The 24,138-nt window shown below is 41.1% G+C and overlaps 1 protein-coding gene across 1 annotated transcript; it reads right to left on the bottom strand.

Annotated features, from left to right (window-relative positions):
* Nucleotides 1-4,968: 4,968 nt before the first annotated feature.
* e2f6 (E2F transcription factor 6) lies at nucleotides 4,969-23,639 on the bottom strand. The gene is made up of 9 exons (XM_061746578.1): nucleotides 23,401-23,639; nucleotides 17,539-18,243; nucleotides 17,401-17,441; nucleotides 14,459-14,517; nucleotides 13,642-13,828; nucleotides 12,456-12,605; nucleotides 10,403-10,517; nucleotides 8,392-8,539; nucleotides 4,969-5,328 (listed from the first exon to the last, which is right to left on the bottom strand). The coding sequence occupies exons 1-9, from the start codon at nucleotides 23,512-23,514 to the stop codon at nucleotides 5,321-5,323; spliced, it is 1,527 nt and encodes a 508-aa protein (XP_061602562.1). The 5' UTR covers nucleotides 23,515-23,639; the 3' UTR covers nucleotides 4,969-5,320.
* Between the last annotated feature and the right edge of the window lie 499 nt (nucleotides 23,640-24,138).

Raw genomic sequence — 24,138 nt, 5'->3', positions numbered from 1 at the left:
TAAAACCACATTCATTGATGAAATGACATAAGGGATGGAAAGGAGGGATGGCAGTTTTACAGGGGGGATGATTTGGACCGTTTTTATTTCAGGGGGGATGATTTGGACCGTTTTTATTTCAGGGGATGATGCCATCCCCCCTCATCCCCCCTCATCCCCCCTCATCCCCCCCTCATCCTCAACTCCAGTACTGGACACGACCGATGTTTTAACGTTTCTACGTCGTTTCCAGCTCGCGGGGGGAGTTTCCCTCCCAACGCGTCTCCTCTCCGGCGTTTCCAGAGAAGGAATCTCTCACCGAACCCACATCCGTACCGGAGCTTTGTGTCTGCAGCTTCCTGCCAGTAAAACTTCTGCGTTTAGATCAAACTCACTGCTTGTATTTTTATTTGGTCAGTTATTCTTACTGATGACAATGAAGGTGGGAGTAAAAAGCACAATTTTGCCACTAAAAAGACAAACCTCTAGACTAGTTTATTGTAATTTCAGATGTAAAGGCTGAACTGTAAGTACTTAAATAAAGAGAATCTCGACACGAACATGCTCGAATGAACAAGAAAAGCGTTGAATATTTGTGATTTTCTTCCTGCTGTGCACTGAAGAGAGGTTTTTATACGACGTTGGTTTTACCTCCTTTCGCCCCTTTTTCTCTGTTTCTCTGCCGACTTTCCGCAGCAGTTTTCTTACCACATGGCATGGGTTTCCGTTGATATTTCTGCTGTACGTTTACGGTCATGAGTTGCTACGTGAAACTTTTCATTTGACTTGTGAGATTTGTACAATTTTTTTCATGCTGGTGTTGGCATCTCTTGCTCTGAATAAATCTTGTGTTGCGACATTGATCCGGCCCGGCTGTTGATTGGAGCTATAGGATATATAGCTATATATGGAGATATATAGATAAGTATTAGGGCCAAAGTAAGACAAAAAAAAGAATTGGAAATTACGAGAATAAAAAGTCATAATAATATGAGAATAAAGTCGTAAAATTACGAGAAGTCGTAATGTAGCGAGAATAAAGTCGTAATGTTGCGAGAAAAAGTCGTAATATTACGAGAATAAAGTCGTAATGTACAAGAATAAAGTTGTAATATTACGAGAATAAAGTCGTAATATTACTAGAATAAAGTTGTAATATTACTAGAATAAAGTTGTAATATTACGAGAATAAAGTCGTAATATTACGAGAATAAAGTCGTAATATTACGAGAATAAAGTCGTAATATTACGAGAATAAAGTCATAATGTTGCAAGAATAAAGTCGTAATATTACTAGAATAAAGTTGTAATATTACGAGAATAAAGTCGTAATATTACGAGAATAAAGTCGTAATATTACGAGAATAAAGTCATAATGTTGCAAGAATAAAGTTGTAAAATTAAGAGAATAAAGTGTTGTGCCACTTAGTAGATGCTGTTTCAGTTATCAAGAGAGCCCTTAATAATGATAATAATAAATAATAATAAAGTAGATTATTCATCAAATTGAATTATCAAAATGACTTAATCAAAACGGGGCACCATCTGATGTAATCAGGAAAACAATAACTAACAGCAAAATCAGTCTCAAGATAAATTATTCTACAGAACAATAACGAAGGAAGAAAAGTTTGACACAGGCCCCGGCAACCAACGTTAGCGGCTAACATGTGTAAAATAAACAAGGATGACTTCTTTCAATCAGAATTTATTTACACAAGTGTCAAGAAGATGGTAAAGCAACACTGCGGATAAATTCTGATGGCTCAACTTCATAATAAGGGACAATAAATCATATAAAGCAGATCTTCCGATCGCGCGCGCGCGCGCGCGCGCGTGCGTGCGTGCGTGCGTGCGTGCGTGCGTGCGTGCGTGCGTGCGTGCGTGCGTGCGTGCGTGCGTGCGTGCGTGCGTGCGTGCGTGCGTGCGTGCGTGCGTGCGTGCGTCAGAGCAACGTCACGTCACGTGCGTACATAGCCAAGACGGTGGACCACGTCACGTTACATGACCCGAATGGAAGGTGGTGGACAAAGTTACTCTGACCACGAGTAAAATGGCGGACAGCGCCACGTGAGTCTAACGAGTCTAACCCCCCGCCCGTGTGGGTTAGAGAGGAGAAAAGGAGAAAGATCACAGTAAAATTACACTCTGACGACCGCCGGTACGTCTGCGGGATCCTCGGTGCGTCACATAAAATGCACAGCTGCAGATGATCACGTCCACGGCTGTGGAAATCAAACAGGTGTGAACGCTCACGGCCGGTTTTCCTGATCGTTCTACGGTTTTCCACTCGGGAGTCGGGTCGGGATTAAAATCACCCGCCCTTCTCCGAGCTTTAACAGGGAAACCGTGGCTCGAGTCGCTTCAGCGGTGAGGGATCATGTGACAGACGCAGCAGCACAGAGACAGTCGACACGTCGCAGTAATGTGTAAAACACCCAACAATAAAATGAAAAACAACGCAAAATGCTTTAAAGGGATTGTGACATGAAAAACACATTTTTCTTGATTTTTTGTGTTTTGTTGGGTGTCTTGACATCCATTACACCCAAAAAAACGACTTTTAACATTCAGTGTATTGAGTGCTTTCTGGGAGTTTCCGCATAATTATGCAAAAACGGCGCATCTGGTTGGGTGGCGGATCGTTACGTATAGGTCCGCTAAATCACCGCTCCCTCCACCCAGCTCCCTGCCCATCACCTATCCTCTCTCCGTCCTTGAAATCCAACGTGTTGAGAATAAATCATGACTTGTACAGAAAACAAACTGAATACATAGCTGGTCTGGTAATCTACATTATTGCTTATGCTGAGCAAAGACTAGTTGAGGCTAAAGTTGAAAACGTTATCGTATGGTATACTGTAAACAGTTTGCATATGATCGGCAAGACAAAATCACATACCATTGATCCACTGTCTGCTGCGTGCGTCGTGGACGAACTTGTTGTGGACTATCTTGAAGTAAAAGGAGCGGGGCAATGATTGACAGGAAAGGGGGAAAAGGACGCGTTTTTTAATGCGCAAAAAACACCATCATGAAAAAGCCAGGCATGGAGTACTGGAGTGAAGTTTTTCTTGTTACACCTTTTTTAGACACATTTGAGGGATATTGGCCAAGACTTTTAATAGTGTTAAAAGCATGTTAAAAATTATGTCACAATACCTTTAAACCAACTCTGCCCAGTGAGCCTCTTACTTTGGATTGCGTTTTGGGGGTCGGCAGCGTTCCTTGTTGAACAAAGGGTGGTTACGCTCAGCAGGGGATCCTGATAAGAGCGGCTCTCTCTCACTCCTGTCCCTTGTGGATCAGGGTTCTGCATCATGGGTACAGCAGCTGGGCCTCCTTCAGCTTCGGGTCGGTCCGAAGGCGTTCACGTCGAGGCGTGCAGGGTCCCTGGTCCGGCTTTCTGGGGCTCGGAACCTTGTGGGTCACTCACTCGTTGCAGCGCTGCAGACAGACGCTTCTTCGGTCAACGATCCGAAGGGGAAGCCAGTCGTGGCTAGTCGCTCCCAGTTGGAGGCCGAAATCGGGCCTTGAGCTGGTCAAAGCCTGAAGTTCACATAATCACATTTCCTATAAATTCATAATCACACATATGAGTTCATAATCACAGGACGGTGCCCCAACAAAAGTCGTAATGTTGCGGGAATAAAGTCGTAATATTACGAGAATAAAGTCATATTACATTCCGTCATAATATTACAAAATGTATTGTGGACTACGGGGGTTGATGAAGCACTGGAGGACGGAGCAGCTGAGGATCAACACGTGAAGATGCAGCAGGACAGGTGAGAATCAGAGAAGATGAGCGGACGGCAGGAGGAGGGACTCACCTGTCACATGGGACAGGTGTGTCCCTCCTCCTCCTCATCAGCTGATGAAGGACGGATCATAAACACCTGGGACTGATGGAGGAATCAAGATACAAGTAAACATGTAATTAACCTTTGTGATGTCTACGGGTCAAGGAAGGAGGAAGGGAAGGAAGGAAGGAAGAAAAGAAGGAAGGGAGGGAGAAAATAAGGAAGGAAAGGAAGGAAGGAAGGAAGGAAGGGAGGGAGAAAATAAGGAAGGAAAGGAAGGAAGGAAGGGAGGAAGGAAGGGAGGAAAGAAGGAAGGAAGGGAGAAAATAAGGAAGGAAAGGAAGGAAGGAAGGAAGGGAGGAAAGAAGGAAGGGAGGAAAGAAGGAAGGAAGGAAGGAAGGAAGGGAGGAAAGAAGGAAGGAAGGAAGGAAGGAAGGGAGGGAGAAAATAAGGAAGGAAAGGAAGGAAGGAAGGGAGGAAGGGAGAAAATAAGGAAGGAAAGGAAGGAAGGAAGGAAGGAAGGGAGGGAGAAAATAAGGAAGGAAAGGAAGGAAGGAAGGGAGGAAGGGAGAAAATAAGGAAGGAAAGGAAGGAAGGAAGGAAGGAAGGGAGGAAAGAAGGAAGGAAAGGAAGGAAGGAAGGGAGGAAAGAAGGAAGGAAGGGAGAAAAGAAGGAAGGAAGGGAGGAAAGAAGGAAGGGAGAAAAGAAGGAAGGAATTGAGAAAAGAAGGAAGGAAGGAAATAAGGGAGGAAAGAAGGAAGGAAAGAAAGAAGGGAGGGAGGAAGGAAAGAAGGGAGGAAAGGAGAAAACAAGGAAAGAACGTACGAGGGGTTAAAAGAAGGAAGGAAGGAAGGAGAGAGCAGAATTAGGTCATTTTGACCCAAAGACAGTACAAGGTTAAAAACTTAGTTTGTGAAAAAAAGAATTAGTAAATAAAAGTTAATCCAGAGACAAAATTTACTTTATTAAATCATAGTTGGCAACACCGAGACGCTAACGCCCCCGCGCTCGTCTTCTAAGGCGTTTCCAACGTCCCTCCTGTGAAGGTTCGTGACGTCAGGAACATGTTGATCATCTCACCAGCAACGGACCGGGAGGCTTTTCATCCATCAGGGTTGCCATGGCAACCAGGCCGGTCCCCTCATCCCCAACATCCTGGTCCTCACTTAAAGACGACTCACTGTCAAACTTTTCATGGATTTATTTACCTCAAAGTTTGACAACAAAAACATTATTCATGTAGAAAAAGAAAAAAAAAGCTCTAAAGACGCTAAACGTGAATTAAAACGTCGTTACATGGTTACGGCGTATAAACAAAGTCTCTGCAGGGGAGGTGATCGTCACGTCGTCCGTCCATACAAAAATAAAGCTCAAGTCTCCGTGGTGGAAGGTCCGGTCGTCTCATGACTCTGGTGAAAGTCTGTTCTGGAAGAAGCAGCTGATAAACCCTCGTGTGAACGCTCAGCCTCCGGTCCTGGGGGGGTGGAGGGTTCTGTGGTTCTTTAGCGCCCCCCGGTGGTCACTCTGCTCTGAAGTCTCTAGGACTCTGAAACGGGAAACAGCAGCATCAGTTAGTGCGTTTACGTGGGACGTTTAATTCCTCTTTAATTCAGAATTAAAGTTAAATCTGATTTAAAATGAGTAAAAATGACACCTAATTCTGAATGAAAATGGCCATTCCGAATTAAACTTGAAAAACAAGAAAAAAAAGTTGAAATGTTGAGAAAAAAGTCGAAACGTAGAGAAAAAAAGTCGAAATGTTGAGGAAAAAAAGTCGAAATGTCGAGAAAAAAAGTCGAAATGTCGAGAAAAAAAGTCGAAATGTCGAGAAAAAAAGTCGAAATGTTGAGGAAAAAAGTCGAAATGTCAAGAAAAGTCGAAATGTTGAGGAAAAAAAGTCGAAATGTCGAGAAAAAAAAGTCGAAATGTTGAGAAAAAAAGTCGAAATGTTGAGGAAAAAAGTCAACATTTCATGATTAAAGTTGAAATGGCCACGGTTACATGATGTTTTTTAATTCTGAATTAATTATTCCGAATTGCATAATTCAGAATTAAACTATTTTCCTTCCAGTTTACATGGAAATAGTAATTCTGAATTGAGGTTTACATGGAAACACGTTTGATGGTCTTTCTCCAATTCCTCTACAGGTCTGGGGGTTGGGAAGGTTCTGATTGGATAGGGGGGGGGACCGGAACTAAACTACTGGAAGAAAAACTAACTTAGCCGCTACAACTTTGAAAAGATCACCATTCTGATGTTTCCTGTTTCCATCTGTTCTTTTAATGATTTCTATTTATTAAATAAATGTTCTCTGCTCTTGACCAGCGTTTACTGCTGCTGCATCTGGAAACTTTGTTAGAAAACCAGCCCAGTGGAATATAAGATCATGGAGACAGACGATTTTTTGCTCCCTGTTTACACGGAGCAAAAACGGTGATGTTTTCATGCGTTTTGGCCGTTCGTTTACACGAAAATGAAGCTCAAAGTCTCCAAAAACCATCATTCCTGAAAACTCCGGCCAAAGTGGAGATTTTCAAAAACCCCGTCTTCAAGTTTGCTTGTAAACGGAGAGAAACGGACATTTAGGCTTCAGAACGTCACATTATGAGACAGAAACGTCACCAGCGTCATGAGTGACACCTGTGGTTACAATTAGTTTGTAACCGTCAATATTTTCTTGTATTTTACCTGTTTTATATTCTAACGTCACACTTAAAAGTAACTCCACTTCTCTGTCACTCCAAACCAAAGACTCTCGTTCATCTTGGAAGTAACTGCAGTCCAGGCTGATTTATGGTTCCGCGTTACACCAACGCAGAGCTACGGCGTAGGCTACGCGGCGACGCCACCGTACGTACAGTAGGCTACGCCGTCGATTTAACGCATATTCAGGCTTCACACGTGTCATTTGTTGGTGTTTTTTCCAGGATTCTGATTGGCTAGCATGACTTTATCTTCTCGTTACACTGCCCCCTGTAGGTTTGGCTGCTCATAGCACCTTAACAGCTATTTATGCGGGTTCGTGTAAATGAAGAGATTTTGAAAACGATCTTGTGTAAACGATGACATTTTTCAAAACGTAGAGGGGGAAATATCCGTTTTTGTAAATACTTGTAAATGCTGGTTTATTCCGATTTTAAATCTGAATAGAATAATTCCAGATCCTGTATTCACTCATTCCTCTTTAAATTAATCCCGGTCTTTCTTTCTGCTCGTTCCCTCGTCCGTCTGTCTCCATGATCTTATATTCCACTGGGCTGGTTTTCCTAACAAAGTTTCAAGATGCAGCAGCAGTAAACGCTGGTCAAGAGCAGAGACATTTATTTAATAAATAGAAATCATTAAAATAACAGATGGAAACAGGAAACATAAAAATTGTGATCTTTTCAAAGTTGTAGCGGCTAAGTTAGTTTTTCTTCCGGTAGTTTAACTTCCGGTCCCCCCCCCTATCCAATCAGAACCTTCCCAACCCCCAGACCTGTAGAGGAATTGGAGAAAGACCATCAAACGTGTTTCCATGTAAACCTCAATTCAGAATTACTATTTCCATGTAAACTCCAAGGAAAATAGTTTAATTCAGAATTATTTCATTCGGAATAATTAATTCAGAATTAAAAAACATCATCTAACTGCGGCCATTTCAACTTTAATCATGAAATGTTGACTTTTTTCCTCGACATTTCAACTTTTTTCCTCGACATTTCAACTTTTTTTCTCGACATTTTGACTTTTTTTCTCGACATTTTGACTTTTTTCCTCGACATTTTGACTTTTTTTCTCGACATTTCAACTTTTTTCCTCGACATTTCAACTTTTTTTCTCGACATTTTGACTTTTTTTCTCGACATTTTGACTTTTTTCCTCGACATTTCAACTTTTTTCCTCGACATTTCGACTTTTTTTCTCGACATTTTGACTTTTTTTCTCGACATTTTGACTTTTTTTCTCGACATTTTGACTTTTTTTCTCGACATTTTGACTTTTTTCTCGACATTTTGACTTTTTTTCTCGACATTTTGACTTTTTTTCTCGACATTTTGACTTTTTTTCTCGACATTTTGACTTTTTTTCTCGACATTTTGACTTTTTTTCTCGACATTTTGACTTTTTTTCTTGACATTTCGACTTTTTTTCTCGACATTTCGACTTTTTTTCTCGACATTTCGACTTTTTTTCTCGACATTTCAACTTTTTTTCTCGACATTTCGACTTTTTTTCTCGACATTTCGACTTTTTTTCTCGACATTTTGACTTTTTTTCTCGACATTTTGACTTTTTTCTCGACATTTCGATTTGTTTTCTCAACATTTCAATTTTTTTCCTCGACATTTCGACTTTTTTCTTGTTTTTCTTCCGGTAGTTTAACCTCCGGTCCCCCCCCCTATCCAATCAGAACCTTCCCAACCCCCAGACCTGGAGAGGAATTGGAGAAAGACCATCAAACGTGTTTCCATGGAAACCTCAATTCAGAATTACTATTTCCATGTAAACTGGAAGGAAAATATTTGAATTCTGAATTATTTAATTCGGAATAATTAATTCTGAATTAAAAAGTGGCCATTAGCAGGTTAGCCAGGTAATTTACCCCCCACTCCTCGAACCCCTTACCTGCGTGAAACGTGGCCGTTCTGATCCGACTCTCCTCCAGGGGGGAGAAGTGTCCGCCCGGCGCCCCCGCCCGCTCTCCGGTCCCGATGTCACACGTCATCACCACGATCGGACCTTTTCCCGCCTTCAGGTGGACCTGGATGCTGTCCTGCATCCACACACACACACACACACACACACACACACACACACACACACACACACACACACACACACACACACACACACACACACACACACACACACACACACACACACACACACACACACACACACACACACACACACACACACACACACACACACACACAACCGTCAGTTAATGCTAACGTCAGTTACGTCTCTGCTAACGTCAGTTACGTCTCTGCTAACGTCAGTTACGTCTCTGCTAACGTCAGTTACGTCTCTACAAACGTCAGTTACGTCTCTGCTAACGTCAGTTACATCTCTGATAACGTCAGTTACGTCTCTGCAAACGTCAGTTACGTCTCTGCTAACGTCAGTTACATCTCTGCAAAGGTCAGTTACGTCTCTGCAAACGTCAGTTACGTCTCTGCAAACGTCAGTTACGTCTCTGCTAACGTCAGTTACGTCTCTACAAACGTCAGTTACGTCTCTGCTAACGTCAGTTACGTCTCTGATAACGTCAGTTACGTCTCTGCAAACGTCAGTTACGTCTCTGCTAACGTCAGTTACGTCTCTGCTAACGTCAGTTACGTCTCTGCTAACGTCAGTTACATCTCTGCAAAGGTCAGTTACGTCTCTGCAAACGTCAGTTACGTCTCTGCTAACGTCAGTTACGTCTCTGATAACGTCAGTTACGTCTCCGCTAACGTCAGCTACGTCTCCGCTAACGTCAGCTACGTCTCCGCTAACGTCAGCTACGTCTCCGCTAACGTCAGCTACGTCTCCGCTAACGTCAGCTACGTCTCCGCTAACGTCAGCTACGTCTCCGCTAACGTCAGCTACGTCTCCGCTAACGTCAGTTACGTCTCTGCTAACGTCAGTTACGTCGTTGCTAACGTCAGTTACGTCTCTGCTAACGTCAGTTACGTCGTTGCTAACGTCAGTTACGTCTCTGCTAACGTCAGTTACATCTCTGCAAACGTCAGTTACGTCTCTGCAAACGTCAGTTACGTCTCTGCTAACGTCAGTTACGTCTCTGCTAACGTCAGTTACATCTCTGCAAAGGTCAGTTACGTCTCTGCAAACGTCAGTTACGTCTCTGCTAACGTCAGTTACGTCTCTGCTAACGTCAGTTACGTCTCTGCTAACGTCAGTTACATCTCTGCAAAGGTCAGTTACGTCTCTGCAAACGTCAGTTACGTCTCTGCTAACGTCAGTTACGTCTCTACAAACGTCAGTTACGTCTCTGCTAACGTCAGTTACATCTCTGATAACGTCAGTTACGTCTCTGCAAACGTCAGTTAAGTCTCTAACGTCAGTTACGTCTCTGCTAACGTCAGTTACGTCTCTGCTAACGTCAGTTACATCTCTGCAAAGGTCAGTTACGTCTCTGCAAACGTCAGTTACGTCTCTGCTAACGTCAGTTACGTCTCTGATAACGTCAGTTACGTCTCCGCTAACGTCAGCTACGTCTCCGCTAACGTCAGCTACGTCTCCGCTAACGTCAGCTACGTCTCCGCTAACGTCAGCTACGTCTCCGCTAATGTCAGCTACGTCTCCGCTAACGTCAGCTACGTCTCCGCTAACGTCAGCTACGTCTCCGCTAACGTCAGTTACGTCTCTGCTAACGTCAGTTACGTCGTTGCTAACGTCAGTTACGTCTCTGCTAACGTCAGTTACGTCGTTGCTAACGTCAGTTACGTCGCTGCAAACGTCAGTTACGTCTCTGCTTGGAAGGGGGTGAAAATATGTGTATAATGTTTGTTTGACATCAGTGTGGATGCCACCTTTTATAATAAGAAAAAAAATATATATATAAATAAAAATATTTGATCACAAGAAAGAAAAGTAAATAAATACATTTAAAAAACACGGCCGTGGTTACCTCTTTAGGTGCAGGGATCTCCAGTTTAGTTTCCTCGGGAGCCTTGACGGTGATCACCGTCTGGTTCTGGAAGGCCTGGAGCCGGCAGACGTCCTGGTGGGTCACGTAGGCCAGCGTTCACCAGGCGTTAAGGACAGAAACTAGTCCTGTGTTGAAAAAAAAAAACGATTTTCCGATTCTAGATCGATTCTCATTAATTCCTAAAAATTGATTCGTATGTCTAAGGATGTTCATTACATTTTCGCCCAATGAACTTTAATCCCAGTAGTCATTTAATTCACACATGCGCTGTTGAGCTGTTGCAATTTCTTTCTTTTTTTGCACTTTAAATGGATTTTGAACGGCATATTTGAGTTATTTATTTCTTATTTATTTATTTCATACAAATAACTTTTGGAATTTTTTTGTTTTTGCCCAAAAAAGGAATGTTTTGTTGGACACGAGAATAACTACTGCCATGTTTTTGCCTTTGAGTATGTTTAAAAGTATGAAAACATGAACGTTTTCAGTTATCATTGCTTTATAGATTTTGTTGGGGTTAAATTTGCATAAAATGTTAAAAACCAAATTTTCAAAAATTATAAAACCGAAAAACACAGAAAATGGAAAAAAAATAGAAACGGAATGTGTTAAAAAATAAAACCGATTTCATTTGGCCTCCGTTTGCTGCCCTGGATCAGCTCAAAAAACAGTTTAAATGACACTAACCCAAATCAATATCGGAATCGAATCTTGATAATCGATTCTGAATCGAATTGATATTGATATTTGAATCGATCCCAAGCCCTGAAAAGAAACATGACCGGTGCTCCGGTCTCCCCCTTCACTCCCACCACCACTCCTCCCCCAGACACTCTTCTCCACCTCTGCAGGTTTTCCTCCCCCTCTCATCAGATCTAGGTGTCGTCTACTCCTGGATGTCGTCCCACCTCAACCTGAAACCCCCCCGCTACACCTACTGCACCTACTGCACCTACTGCACCTACTGCACCTACTGCACCTGACTGCTGCCACGCTGCAGTCACACACCTCAAGGGCTAAAAATGAATCAATGTGATGCGCTTAATAGCGGTTTAAGTGCTCTGAAGCTTTTGGTTCTGTGATGGAAACTTTATCCTCTGTCCAACTCAGTCTGCAGACTGGTACTCTGTTAGAGTAACATTGACCATAAAGATGTTTTTATCTACTTGAATCGTAAGAATGAATCATCCTTTGTCTTAAAATCATAGTACTTCCTCTGTTTCATCGTCATTCTGCATCGAGACGCCTGATGTTGGTTCTGACTAGGCCTGTGTTGGGGAAGAATAAAAAAAAAAAAAAAAAAATCGATTTTCCAATTCTAAATCAATTCTCATATTATTTCCAAAAAAATGTGTATGTCTAAAGATTGATTTTTTTTTTGTTCATTTTTGTTCATGCTCAAAAAAGGAATGTTTTGTTGGACACGAGCATATCTGGTGTCATGTTTTTGCCTTTAAATATGTTTAAAGGTATGAAAACATTAAAGTTTTCAGTTATAATTGCATAAATAGTCTATATTTCATTACTTTATATACTGTCTTGGAGTTACATTTGCAAAAAATGCTAAAAACCAAATTCTCAAAAATTAAAACCAAAAAAGACTCAAAATTGAAATAATTAAAACTGAATGTGGGACAACATAAAACTGGTGGTTCCTGGGTGAGACGATCATTTATTTAATTGTAAAATGTTTGATGACTGAGATGATGGAGGGTTGAGTAGATTTGATGGCTGTTATATTGACTGTTTAAATATTCCGGCGAGGAGACTGTGGAGCTCTTTAAACCGGGTTTTTGAGACTTTGAACTGGGATTTCAGTGCTTAATGTGTCGCTGTCATGTGTGTTAAACATTTCCGTGCAGTTTTGGTTTGAACAAGGGGCTAAAGTTTCCATCACAGGGACCATTTTTTTAGGTTAAGACAGTAAAGCTTTAGGTTGTGATGTTTAGGTACGAAGTGATGGATATATGGTACCAGACCCCCCGCCGGGTACCAGACCCCCCGCCGCCCTCGGGACTCAGTGAAAGGATATTTGGAGTTGTGGAGGTCGTCGGTCATCTGGAAGAGCTGCTGAGCACAGCTCTTGATGAGCGAGTCCAGCGTGTCCTCCACCAGCTTCAGGTTGTCCATCTCCCCCTGGACGTCCCTCTTGGACAGGAAGCTGGACGCTGGACAGCTTCCTCTGGACGGACAAGAGACAGCGGTACAACAGCGGTACAACAGGTAACGGTTCACACATTTAACGGTTCACACAGGCGACGGTTTAGGGAACGTATTGGAGCATAAAAACAGGGATGGGCGTCAGATAATGAATTTGGTTGCAGAAGACATACAGATGCAGGGCCAAATGTCGACATGAACGGACAAGAAAGTCACATGTATGCGCTAAATTGTACACATATACCAGTGATGTCATAAATATAAGGTCTGTTTGGGTTTGAATTGAAGGCAAAACCTGTCTGATGGGAGGCCTAAATGAGATAGATTTCGCATAACGGAGGAAGATTGGTGAAGTTGGGGGACGGCCCCGGCTTTTTCAACAGTATAAAAAGAGGAGCAAAATCTACAAGTTTTCAGAGTTGGTTTGCGGAACCCGGCTCTCCTGTGTTTGGTACAAATTGTAATTCTTACAATAAAGACCTTCGCAGTATTTGAACGGAACGCCAGCCAAAACCTGACTCCAGTGTTTTTCTTCAGTCCATTGATGAAGGTGTTAATACTTATAGAAGAGGATTCTCTACACGATCCACTCGGGTAACGGCCCACGCGGGTAACGGCCCACTCGGGTAACGGCCCACTCGGGTAACGGTCCACCCAGCCCTTAATGGCGCAACCATTTTTTGATGAAAAAGATGGTTTTATTTCAGTACTTGGTCAGACAGATAAACCTCCCTCGCCATTACATCTCATTTTTCCGGTCCCGTCTTCCGTCTCTGCAGTTCTTCCTCGTTGTCTCTCGCTGGCGGCTCCGGCGTTGACTGATGCTGGTCCAAGTCAGTAAGCCCCGCCCCCTTAGTTACGGTTGCCAACCCCCACTCTAAAGGCTGAATTAAGGTTCTGCGTCAAACCAACGTCGTGCCGTCGCCGTGACGGCACGACGGCGTCGTTTTGACGCAGAACCATAACTCAGCCTTGAGGCTAACCGAGCTGTACGGACACGCCTGTACCGACGGTAAACCGACGGTAAACCGATGCCCCCCCGTCCCCCGTTCACTCACATCCACTGGAAGGTGTTGACCGAACTCCTCTCGATGAGCTTGACGCCCTCCAACACGTTGGTGATGTCGTAGAATCGCCGCCGCCGCGTGCGCAGGCTGGTTATGGCGTGTTTCAGGTCCACCAGCCCCTTCGGCGACTTCAGGAACAAATCTAGGAAACGGCGCGTCAACACTGACAGAGACACATCTGGACGGCAGAAAAAAATACATAAAAACACAGTTAAACCTGGAATAATAATAATAATAATATAATAAGAACAATATTGATAAGAATAATTACAATAATGATAAAGATAAATTATTACAGCTAACACTGTAATAATAATAATTAATTATTATTATTATTATTATTATTACTACTACAGTTAACACTAATAATAATAATAATTATTATTATTATTACAGTTAACACTAATAATAATAATAGTTATTAGTTAACACTAATAATAATAATCATTTTGTATTATTATTACTACGGTTAACACTAATAATTATTACAGTTAACACTAATTATTATTATTACAGTTAACACTAATAATAATTATTATAATTATTATTAACAATGATTATAATAATGAGGATAATAATGATAATTATTATTATTATAAAGATTATAATAGTGATAACAAAATGAATAAATAATAATAATAATAATTATTATTATTATTATGGTAATGACAATAATAATAATAACAATGATGATAATAATACGATTTTAGTCTGTTGTCATCGCTGTTTAGGGAAAAAATTAAAGAGTCATCCCTTTTGCAGGTTGCACCTTATTTAATAAAAAATAAATTAAATAAAAAGCACACACCGTCTCTGGTGTACATCTCGGCAGGACTATTTTTTTTCTGATGATGATGATGATGATCACTGCCAACAGAAAGAAGAAGAGAGAGTAAATAAATCACAAACTCACACCTGAGTCTCTCGTATCAGGGAAACACCAGAGACGTGCAGGACGGCAGAATATCTGCAGACCACGTGACATTTAAAGGTGATAAAATGCTGCACATACAGATGTGAAGTCGTCTCCTTCACAAGGGCCGATGCGTTGGGGTGTGCTGCCCCCATGTGGCCAAGAAGACATTTTTATTTATCTATTACATTATAAATGAACGTTTCATGTCATCTTCTTGGATTTAATATATTTCAGAGTTTCAGAGTAACTGAGCTGGAATCAGTCCTTTGCAAGACGGATGTATCTGCAGTTCTGCTGACAGAAGCGCTGCAATATCCAATATTTTAGTAATCCAGTATTCTACTGAAAATTCCATCGATTAATCGGATAAAACATATTTTTGTTAAGTTAAAGAGCAATTATAAATATACATAAGATGTTAGATGTTAATTGACATTACTAAGACTAAATTATATAATACAGTAGGTTCATGGCTGTGCATTTAAAAACCCTGAACTTACACCAGTCGACCAAATTCAAAAAACTAAGGATCTGACCAAGAAATGTTCTTATTTCTAACCTAAAAATGCCATTACACCTGATAACACACATCACTTAAAAGGTTGGCTGTTTTTCCCACGTGTTTCAATTGAACTTAAATTTGTGTCAAGCAAAGTTTAAGTTCTAGTTAAGTTGAGTTTTGGCAGTGTTCAAAATAACTGTATTGGAGCACATTAGCCACCAGCGCTACTTGATGTTTTATCCATCAACGACTAAAGAGCTAAAATTGAAAACTACCCAGTTAGCTTTACTACGTTTTTATTTTTCACCCTCATCACTCTACAGCTCTGTGTTTTTACAGATTAAATGCGTTAGCCGCATGGACAGTCGTCATAATTAACAGAAACCCAGCCCTCCACAGGGCTAACGTTATGTTAGCAAGGTACCGTAACGTTATTCTCATTAATCAGCGTTAACTTAATTTGACCTTCATTTTACACTGTCTTACAGTGAAACATGCAACAGTGTTGCCTTGGTGTCCAGCTGGAAATGCTCCCACACTTTTGACATTTTCTGCCTTTTCTTTTAGTTAAAACCTAGACTAGATTACTGTAATGTGTTATTAGCAGGATGTCCAAGTAATTTGCTGAATAGGCTCCAGCTGATCCAGAATGCAGCAGCACGAGTGCTGACAGGAATCAGCAGGAGAGACCACGTCTCTCCAGTGTTAGCGTCGCTCCATTGGCTACCCGTAAAATTCAGAATCCAATTTAAAATTGTATTACTTGGCTTAGTACTTATTACTTACTTAGCTCCGCATTATTTGCAAGACCTGATAGTGCCTTATGTTCCTGTCAGAGCTCTCCGCTCTCAGAGTGCAGGTTTACTCGTAGTTCCAAGAGTATCCAAATGTAGATTTGGAGGGCGGGCGTTCTGCTATCAGGCACCATTACTATGGAACCAACTTCCAATCTGGGTTAAGGAGGCTGATACCACCTCCACCTTTAAAACTAAACTTAAAAACGTTCTGTTTAGTAAAGCCTATAGTTAGTGTTTAGTAAACCTCTAGCTGGTGTTGGTAAATCTCTAGGTAGTGTAAACACTAGTGTGTTAGAGTCAGTAGTCATAGTTGCAGCTATAGAACAAGACTATAATAGTTAGTCTCAAATATAGCTTGGTGGTAGATATGCTGCTATAGGCCTATGCTGCAGGGGGGACATGATCCAAAACGTACGAAAAAACGCATGAAAAAAACGTACGAAAAAAACGTACGAAAAAATGTACGAAAAAACGTACAAAAAGACGTACGAAAAAAACGTACGAAAAAAACGTACGAAAAAAACGTACGAAAAAACGCATGAAAAACCGTACGAAAATAAAATACGAAAAAAGTACGAAAAAACGTACGAAAAAAAACGCACGAAAAAACGTACGAAAAAACGTACAAAAAGACGTACGAAAAAAAAGTAAGGAAAAATGCAAGAAAAATCGTACGAAAAAACGTATGAAAGAACGCACGAAAAAACGTACGAAAAAAAGTACGAAAAAAGTACGAAAAAATGTTAAAAAAAACGTTAAAAAAAAAACGTACAAAAAAAACGTACGAAAAAAAAAACGTACGAAAAAACGTACGAAAAAAACGTACGAAAAAAAACTAACGAAAAACGTAAGAAAAAACGTACGAAAAAACGTACGAAAAAAACATACGAAAAAAAACGTACGAAAAAAAAACGTACGAAAAAAAACGTACGGAAAAAAACGTACGGAAAAAACGTATGAAAAAAAAAAACGCACGAAAAAACGCATGCTATCAGGCACCATTACTATGGAACCAACTTCCAATCTGGGTTAAGGAGGCTGACACCACCTCCACCTTTAAAACTAAACTTAAAACCTTTCTGTTTAGTAAAGCCTATAGTTAGTGTTTAGTAAACCTCTAGCTGGTGTTGGTAAATCTCTAGGTAGTGTAAACTCTAGTGTGTTAGAGTCAGTAGTCATAGTTGCAGCTATAGAACAAGACTATAATAGTTAGTCTCAAATATAGCTTGGTGGTAGATATGCTGCTATAGGCTTATGCTGCAGGGGGGACCGACATGATCCGCTGGGCGGTGCCTCTCACCCTTCTTCTCCTCTCCTTTTCCCTGCCTCTCTTCTCCATTACCATTTTTATTTATTATAAGTATCTCATAGCTATCATTTTTGTCCATCGCTCCTGTAGTTTCTTGTGCCGGCCCCCCTTTTTTCTCTTTTGTGCATGTTTGCAGGCCGGAGCTTCAGGAGCTGCGCGCTGGCCTGCCCCTAACTTACGGAGTTTAAGGTCTGGTGATATAAACATATGAAGAAAGTTTTCTTACCTGCTCCTCTTGACTCCCGACGCCACATTAGCAGCTTGATCCTGGAATTTACACGGAGGAAACGGACACGTCCAAACATAAATAACTCAACCCACAACCTCCAGAACAGAACTTCCTACAACAATAACAGCTGCTGACCTGTTGTGGTGGATCCAGCGGAGCGGGGTCTGGTCGACCCAGACGAGGGAGTTCTGGTGGATCCAACAGAGGGGGTTCTGGTCGACCCAGAGGAGGGAGGTCTGGTCGACCCAGAGGAGGGAGGTCTGGTCGACCCAGAGGAGGGAGGTCTGGTCGACCCAGAGGAGGGAGGTCTGGTCGACCCAGAGGAGGGAGGTCTGGTCGACCCAGAGGAGGGAGGTCTGGTCGACCCAGAGGAGGGAGGTCTGGTCGACCCAGAGGAGGGAGGTCTGGTCGACCCAGAGGAGGGAGGTCTGGTCGACCCAGAGGAGGGAGGTCTGGTCGACCCAGAGGAGGGAGGTCTGGTCGACCCCGAGGAGGGAGTTCTGGTGGATCCAGAGGAGGGGGTTCCGGTGGATCCAGAGGAGGGGGTTCCGGTGGATCCAGCAGGCGGAGTTGTGGGCGATCCAGCGGGGGGAGTTCTGGCAGGGTCAGCTTTACGCTAAAAGGAACTTTAAACCCAGCGCCGCCCTCGGCCCACTGGTCCTCGTCCTCCGAGGACTCGGCCCCCCAGGCGCTGCTCATGTCCAGGCAGGGGGGCATGATGGGGATGGCGTCGCTGTTGACGCCGGTGCTGGAGATGTCCTCCGGCAGGAAGTGGTCCTCGCAGATCAGGTGCTGCTCGGAGGAGTCCTTTTCCGTCTCCCTCAGCGCTGCCAGCCACACCTGGACAGAATCACCCGGGTTTTACTTCTGGTTCTGACTGACCCTCAAACGGGATCCCAGCTTTGACTTTGGACAGGTGTGTGATTAGATTTGACACCTGAATTACTTTCCAAAATAGTTTAGTTGATAACTGGCAATAGACCATTGACATGATTTAGTTGTCGCATTGATTACTAGTGATGCACCGAAATGAAAATTTGTGGCCGAAACTGAAACCGAAAATAATAATAAACACTTGGCCGAATACCGAACAATACCGAACATGGTTCTTCAGCAGTTTTTCATTTATTTTGCCAATTTTTTCACCATTGCATAAATCAAATAAATTTGATTTAGGCATGCTTTTCAAAGAAAAAAATCTTTTACAAAATTACAAGGTAGAAAATATTTATTGAACATAAAAAAATGAAATTTTTTAATTTCCAGCATTATGTTGTTTTGGTTCCACCTCCTGGTGAATGTTAGGTAAAATTCTTATGGGGTTAGTTTTTGGTTGGCCAACGATTTATATAGTGCGCAACGTTACGGGACGGAGCGGCCAGTCTATTTCCTTATTTTACAACGCCGTTATTAATTGTTCGGTTTTTTTCCCACTTATTCCACCGAACACCGAAAGTGTTTTTTTGCCATTTTCGGCCGAACAATTTCGGTTACCGAACAATCGGTGCATCACTATTGATTACTGGCTAATTTCTTTCAATCTTGTAAAACGACTACTCAAGAGTGAAATACCTGTCTCACCTTTAACAGATAATTGAGCCATTTCTCTGAAGGTAACCTGGTCTAAACTGGACGCCCTTCGTCCTTCAATCTGGAAAACTAACAATCATCTTTGGGACATTTCTGAATTTTGTGAAAAAGCCAAACGACTGAGGTGACGGTTGTGGCTTTATCAGCTTATAAGGACAATGGGAATAGTTCAAATTCAGAGTAAAACACGTTGCTTTAAAAAAAACAAAAAATAATTATTTTTTCTTTAATCTGTAAGAACAAAAGGCAAATTAAAAAGAAAATCCAAACAATTGATGACCATGAGGTAATTGATAAAGAGCTAAATGCTCAGAACGGTATACAGTACTTCAGGTTTTTCCAAAGCAAAATTGTTTATACTTTGTTGGAAAACTCAAACACTTTCAAGAAGATCTTGATAACAGATCTTTTTGCTCGTGTCGATATAAATAGATTGGTCATTAGCGCTGCAATGATTCGTCGACGTTGTCGACATAAATCGATAAACAAAATTGTCAACAATGAATTCCATCGTCGACAATTGTCGCCAGACGTGTTTTTCCAACGGAGTGAGGCGTCTCACTTCAATACAATCCCTGCAGAGAGTCGCGCATGCACGATAGCGTCTCTACTGAGCGGTGGCGGGTAAAACAAAACAGACGGCGTCCTGTAGCAGCTGTGCGTAATAAAATCATTTTAGCCTTGATACGGCGAATAAAAAGATGACTTGCAAGGTTTGCAAAGCCGACGTTGCTTATCACGGAGCACGTCGGTAATGCATTTGAAGAGAAAGCACGTCGGAGTGTTGAACGAAACGGACTCGCCTTGGTAAGATATTAAGCCTATTTTCATTTGTTAAATTAATTTGTTTCAATCGTTCACATTGTTTATTTCATGTTATTTATTAGTATTATTTGAGCCACTCACAGCTACTCTCGTCTCTATAAACTCAATCACAATTGATGCAGGGCGAAAGGTGAAACAATCTGTGTGATGACAATGATGGATTTGCATCTAACTCTCAGTCAGGTGACCTATGAACTGTCAATTATCCATCAAACTCCACAATGATCATGTTAAATTAAATACATAAATACAAATATTAAATCAGATAGATTTGTCCAGGACATTTTGTCTTGCGGGACGGGGGAAGACACTAAATCAATGCTCTATTATTGTGTGCCGTGCAGGCATGAATTCTTAGTTTTGCAGGAGCGGGATGAAGAAAACAGTCCCGCTATATCAGGGCTCTAGTGCCATCTTTCTTGTGTTTATTATCATTTGCCACATAATTAAAGCAACCTCATACTAAATGTAATTATCCGATTAGTCGACTAATCGTTTCAATAGTCGGTGACTAGTTGACTATTAAAATAGTCGTTAGTTGCAGCCCTATTGGTCAATGGTTACACCCTGGACAGGTCACCAGTCCTGTGATGGACTGGTGACCTGTCCAGGGTGTAACCCCTGCCTCTCACCTGAAATGAGCTGGGATAGGCTCCAGCAGACCCCTGGGACCCTGAAGGATAAAGCGGGTATAGATAATGGATGGATGGATGGTCAATGGACAGAGGTAAACCTTTTGTTCAATCAGCTTTCATTAAAGTATTCACCCCCACGTTCCTCTGGGCTGGACTGGTGGATTAATTCACCGCCAGTGTTCGAGGCTCCTACCGATTTTATCGCCTTTATTATTGAATTTATACATGGATGATTTATCTAAACAGCTCAATGAGTGTAAAACAGGTTGCATGGTGGGGGACAACCTTATCAATCATGATCTACGGAGATCTAGTTGTACTGTCTCCGTACAGTGCTGGCCTACAGCAGCTACTACGGGTCTGGACTAAATATGGTTTTTCATTTGATATATTGTTCAATTCTAAAAAGATTGTTGTTGTGATCTGCAAAACAAAGGACGATCTGAAGCTTACCTTTCCCTCTTTTTCTTTGGCAGGAGAAGTATTAGAGGTTGTAAAGAAGTTTAAATACTTGGGCCACATAATCAGGGATGATTTCAGTGACGATGATGATTTGCAGCGTCAGTGCTGTAGTGAACTATATGGTAGGGCTGTGCGATTAATCGATTTTAAATCTAAATCGGATTTATTAATCAAAATCGATGTTAAAAAAGGAAAATCGGAAAATGGATTTTCCTTTTTTGCAGCTGCATTACAGACGGAGCTCGTCTAGTCGTCTTTGTTTGGTCAAGAAAATGGTAAATGTTGTCACTTTACTAAACTCAAGGAGGATTTACAGGATCTTTCAATTGCACTTCATTCCCAATAGGGAAATTTGTTTGCTATTTTTCTTTAAAAATAAAGATAAAATATTTTAAACAATTTATTTCATTGTCTTTTGTAGTTTTACCAAAAAAATCGAAAATCGGGTTTTCAGAGAAAAAAAATCAGGATTTTATTTTTGTCCAAATTCGCCCAGCCCTACTATATGGCCAAGCCAATATGCTGCACGTAAGTTTCACATGTGTAAGGATAATGTTAAAACAGCACTGTTTAAAACATTGCACTCCGCTATACACCGCTCACTTGTGCTGCCATTATACCAGTGCTAAAATGAACTACAGGTGGTATACAACGATGCTTTTAGAATTTTTCTAAAACTCTCTAGATGGACAAGTGCAAGTGAAATGTTTGTGACCAGTGATGTTCCCACTTTCCATGCTGTACTGAGGAATTTTATGTTTAGATTTATGTGTAGACTGAAGGAGTCAAAGAATGCTTTAATTATGGCCTTAACAGAGACGACACAGAGCGATACAAGATTATCCTCCTGTGCTGGAAACACTGGAGGAAATGTTTGTATGTTTTAACTCATTTGAACGGCACAAGTGAATCTCTTTCTCTTTTTTTTAATGTCTGTGTCTTTGTATCTCGTTTTGTATTCTGGACCCAGTGTCTACAAATAAAATAAAGTATAATCTGTTTATAATATATATTATCACTCATCCATGTCTGACCTGCACCACAGTATTTATTAATCTGCACCGTGTACATACATATTTATATATACGTGTATATGCTGTACATTGTGTTTATTTCACTGCACAAGCACTTCTGTTTAGATGCTAACTGCATTCCGTTGCCCTGTACCTTAACATGTGCATTGATAATAAAGTTGAATCGAATCTAATCTAATCTTCAAAGTCTTTGCAATTTTATGTTCCAGTACATTTCCCTGAAATTGTTCCATACGTTTTTGATGCAGTTTGTCACAGATTGGTAAACCTCTGCCCAGCTTTAATCACAGAGCCTCTCTAAAATGCTCCTCTTACACCCAGTGATGTTACCAGCCTAGGGCTGTTCGATTAATCGATTTTAAATCGTAATCGCGATTATGTAATTAGAACGATGTTAAAACGTGAAAATCGTAAAATCGATTTTTCCCTTTTTTTTTTTTTTTTTTATTTATTTTTTTTTTACCTTGTCTGCACACATATTAATGATTGATACCATATTAATGATTGATACCATATTAATGATTGATGGAAATACCTCTCAATACCTGCGACAAGTGCCCCATGGGAGAGGCTCTTTAGTGTAGGAGGGGGCGTTGTAACCATGGTGATATACTAACATGCCACCGCTAGACCGGCTCGTGTTCCTTCCAAAAAACTTGCAAATGTGAATATCAAACGTAATGACTGACATTACACACCTCTACCTCCTTCATGGGTTGCATTATTATTTAGCATGCAAAGACCCAGTTTAGTTTAATTAGAAAATGTCTTGTTTTCTTTAATTGGAAATATAACTTACTGTATGTTTGCAAGTGCTGATTTGCTGATTTTTTTTTTCCAGAGATAAAACTTTATATTTTATTAGGCTATATTTTTTAAAACTTTTTTTCAACTTATTTTACAGAGTTTTGCACTTTATTCATTCATTTTTGGTTTAATAAGAGCAAAGTTTGCACTTAAAGCCCAATGGGGCAAATGTTCAATAAAAAAAACAGCATATTGGAAATCATTTCTTTGCCTTTTGTCAATTCACAAAATAATTGTAATCGAAAATCGGATTTTGAGAGAAAAAAATCGAGATTTTATTTTTGGGCAAAATCGAACAGCCCTATACCAGCCTGTAGCCATCTAACCTAAGTACTTATCAAATGCTCTGCCAGTTCTATTTGATTTGAGCCACTTTTGCAGCATTGTGTTGCTTCAGTGCCAGATTTTAGAAATGTGTTGCTGCCATCATATTCAAATGATATATTTTTCATGAAATGGAAAAAAAACAGCTCAGTTTAAACATCTGGATATAGTACTATGGACCTCTTCTCGAGATGTGTCTTTAATAAAGTGTGAATTGAATTGAAATGTGATTTGTTGTGTATGTTTTATGAATCTAATCTACTCAGTGTTGGAGGCTCCAGTGTTTGTTCGAGGCTCCAGTGTTTGTTCGAGGCTCCTACCTTGCCCCGGGCCGGGTCCTTGGGGAAGCTGAAGAACCTCTTGCCGGGTCTGTTGAAACCCCCCCTGCCGAGGTTCAGGGTTCGGTTCGTGCAGCCGGACACGACACACTTCATCTCGACCCGAACCCGGGGGGACCCGTCCACGTGGAGCCGCTCGGAACCGGATCAGGTCCAGGTTTTAGGGAGGAAAGTCCAGGTTATTGGGAGGAAAGTCCCGTCGCAGCTGCTGTTTGTTTACGTCGATACCGGAAACGGGTCACGTTGACCCGGAAGTAAAACCGAGCGGCGTCTTGGCGCCAAATTTACAATTTTCTTTTTTTTTAAGAAACTTTATTGAAAGGTCAGACGTTACAAATAGTGAAACACATTCAGGTGTTCCCAATACAGGTAGTAATGTACATGTCCCATTACAACAGTAATAATAAACAACAATTAAACAAATGTAGTATATATAATGGCATGACGTTATTGATAGAAAAGATTATAACAGCTGAGTGAATCGAGCATGAGGAATAATACAGCATTAGAAATCCAGAAAGAGTAACAAGGGAACATAAAACTGACCCTAATGTGACATATTTTAAAATGCTTTAACCTAAAGTGCAACAGACTGAATAAAATAAATAATAAACAGACATAATGAAATAAAAAGGAACTTATATAAATAAGTAATTAAATTAATAAAGTAATAAAACTAGTAAGGAAAAAAAGCAGCTTTTATAAGGGGGAATTCAGACT

The sequence above is a fragment of the Cololabis saira genome, chromosome 18 (assembly GCF_033807715.1).
Source record: "Cololabis saira isolate AMF1-May2022 chromosome 18, fColSai1.1, whole genome shotgun sequence".
NCBI lineage: Eukaryota > Metazoa > Chordata > Actinopteri > Beloniformes > Belonidae > Cololabis > Cololabis saira.
This window is presented reverse-complemented; position numbering and strand designations above follow the sequence as displayed.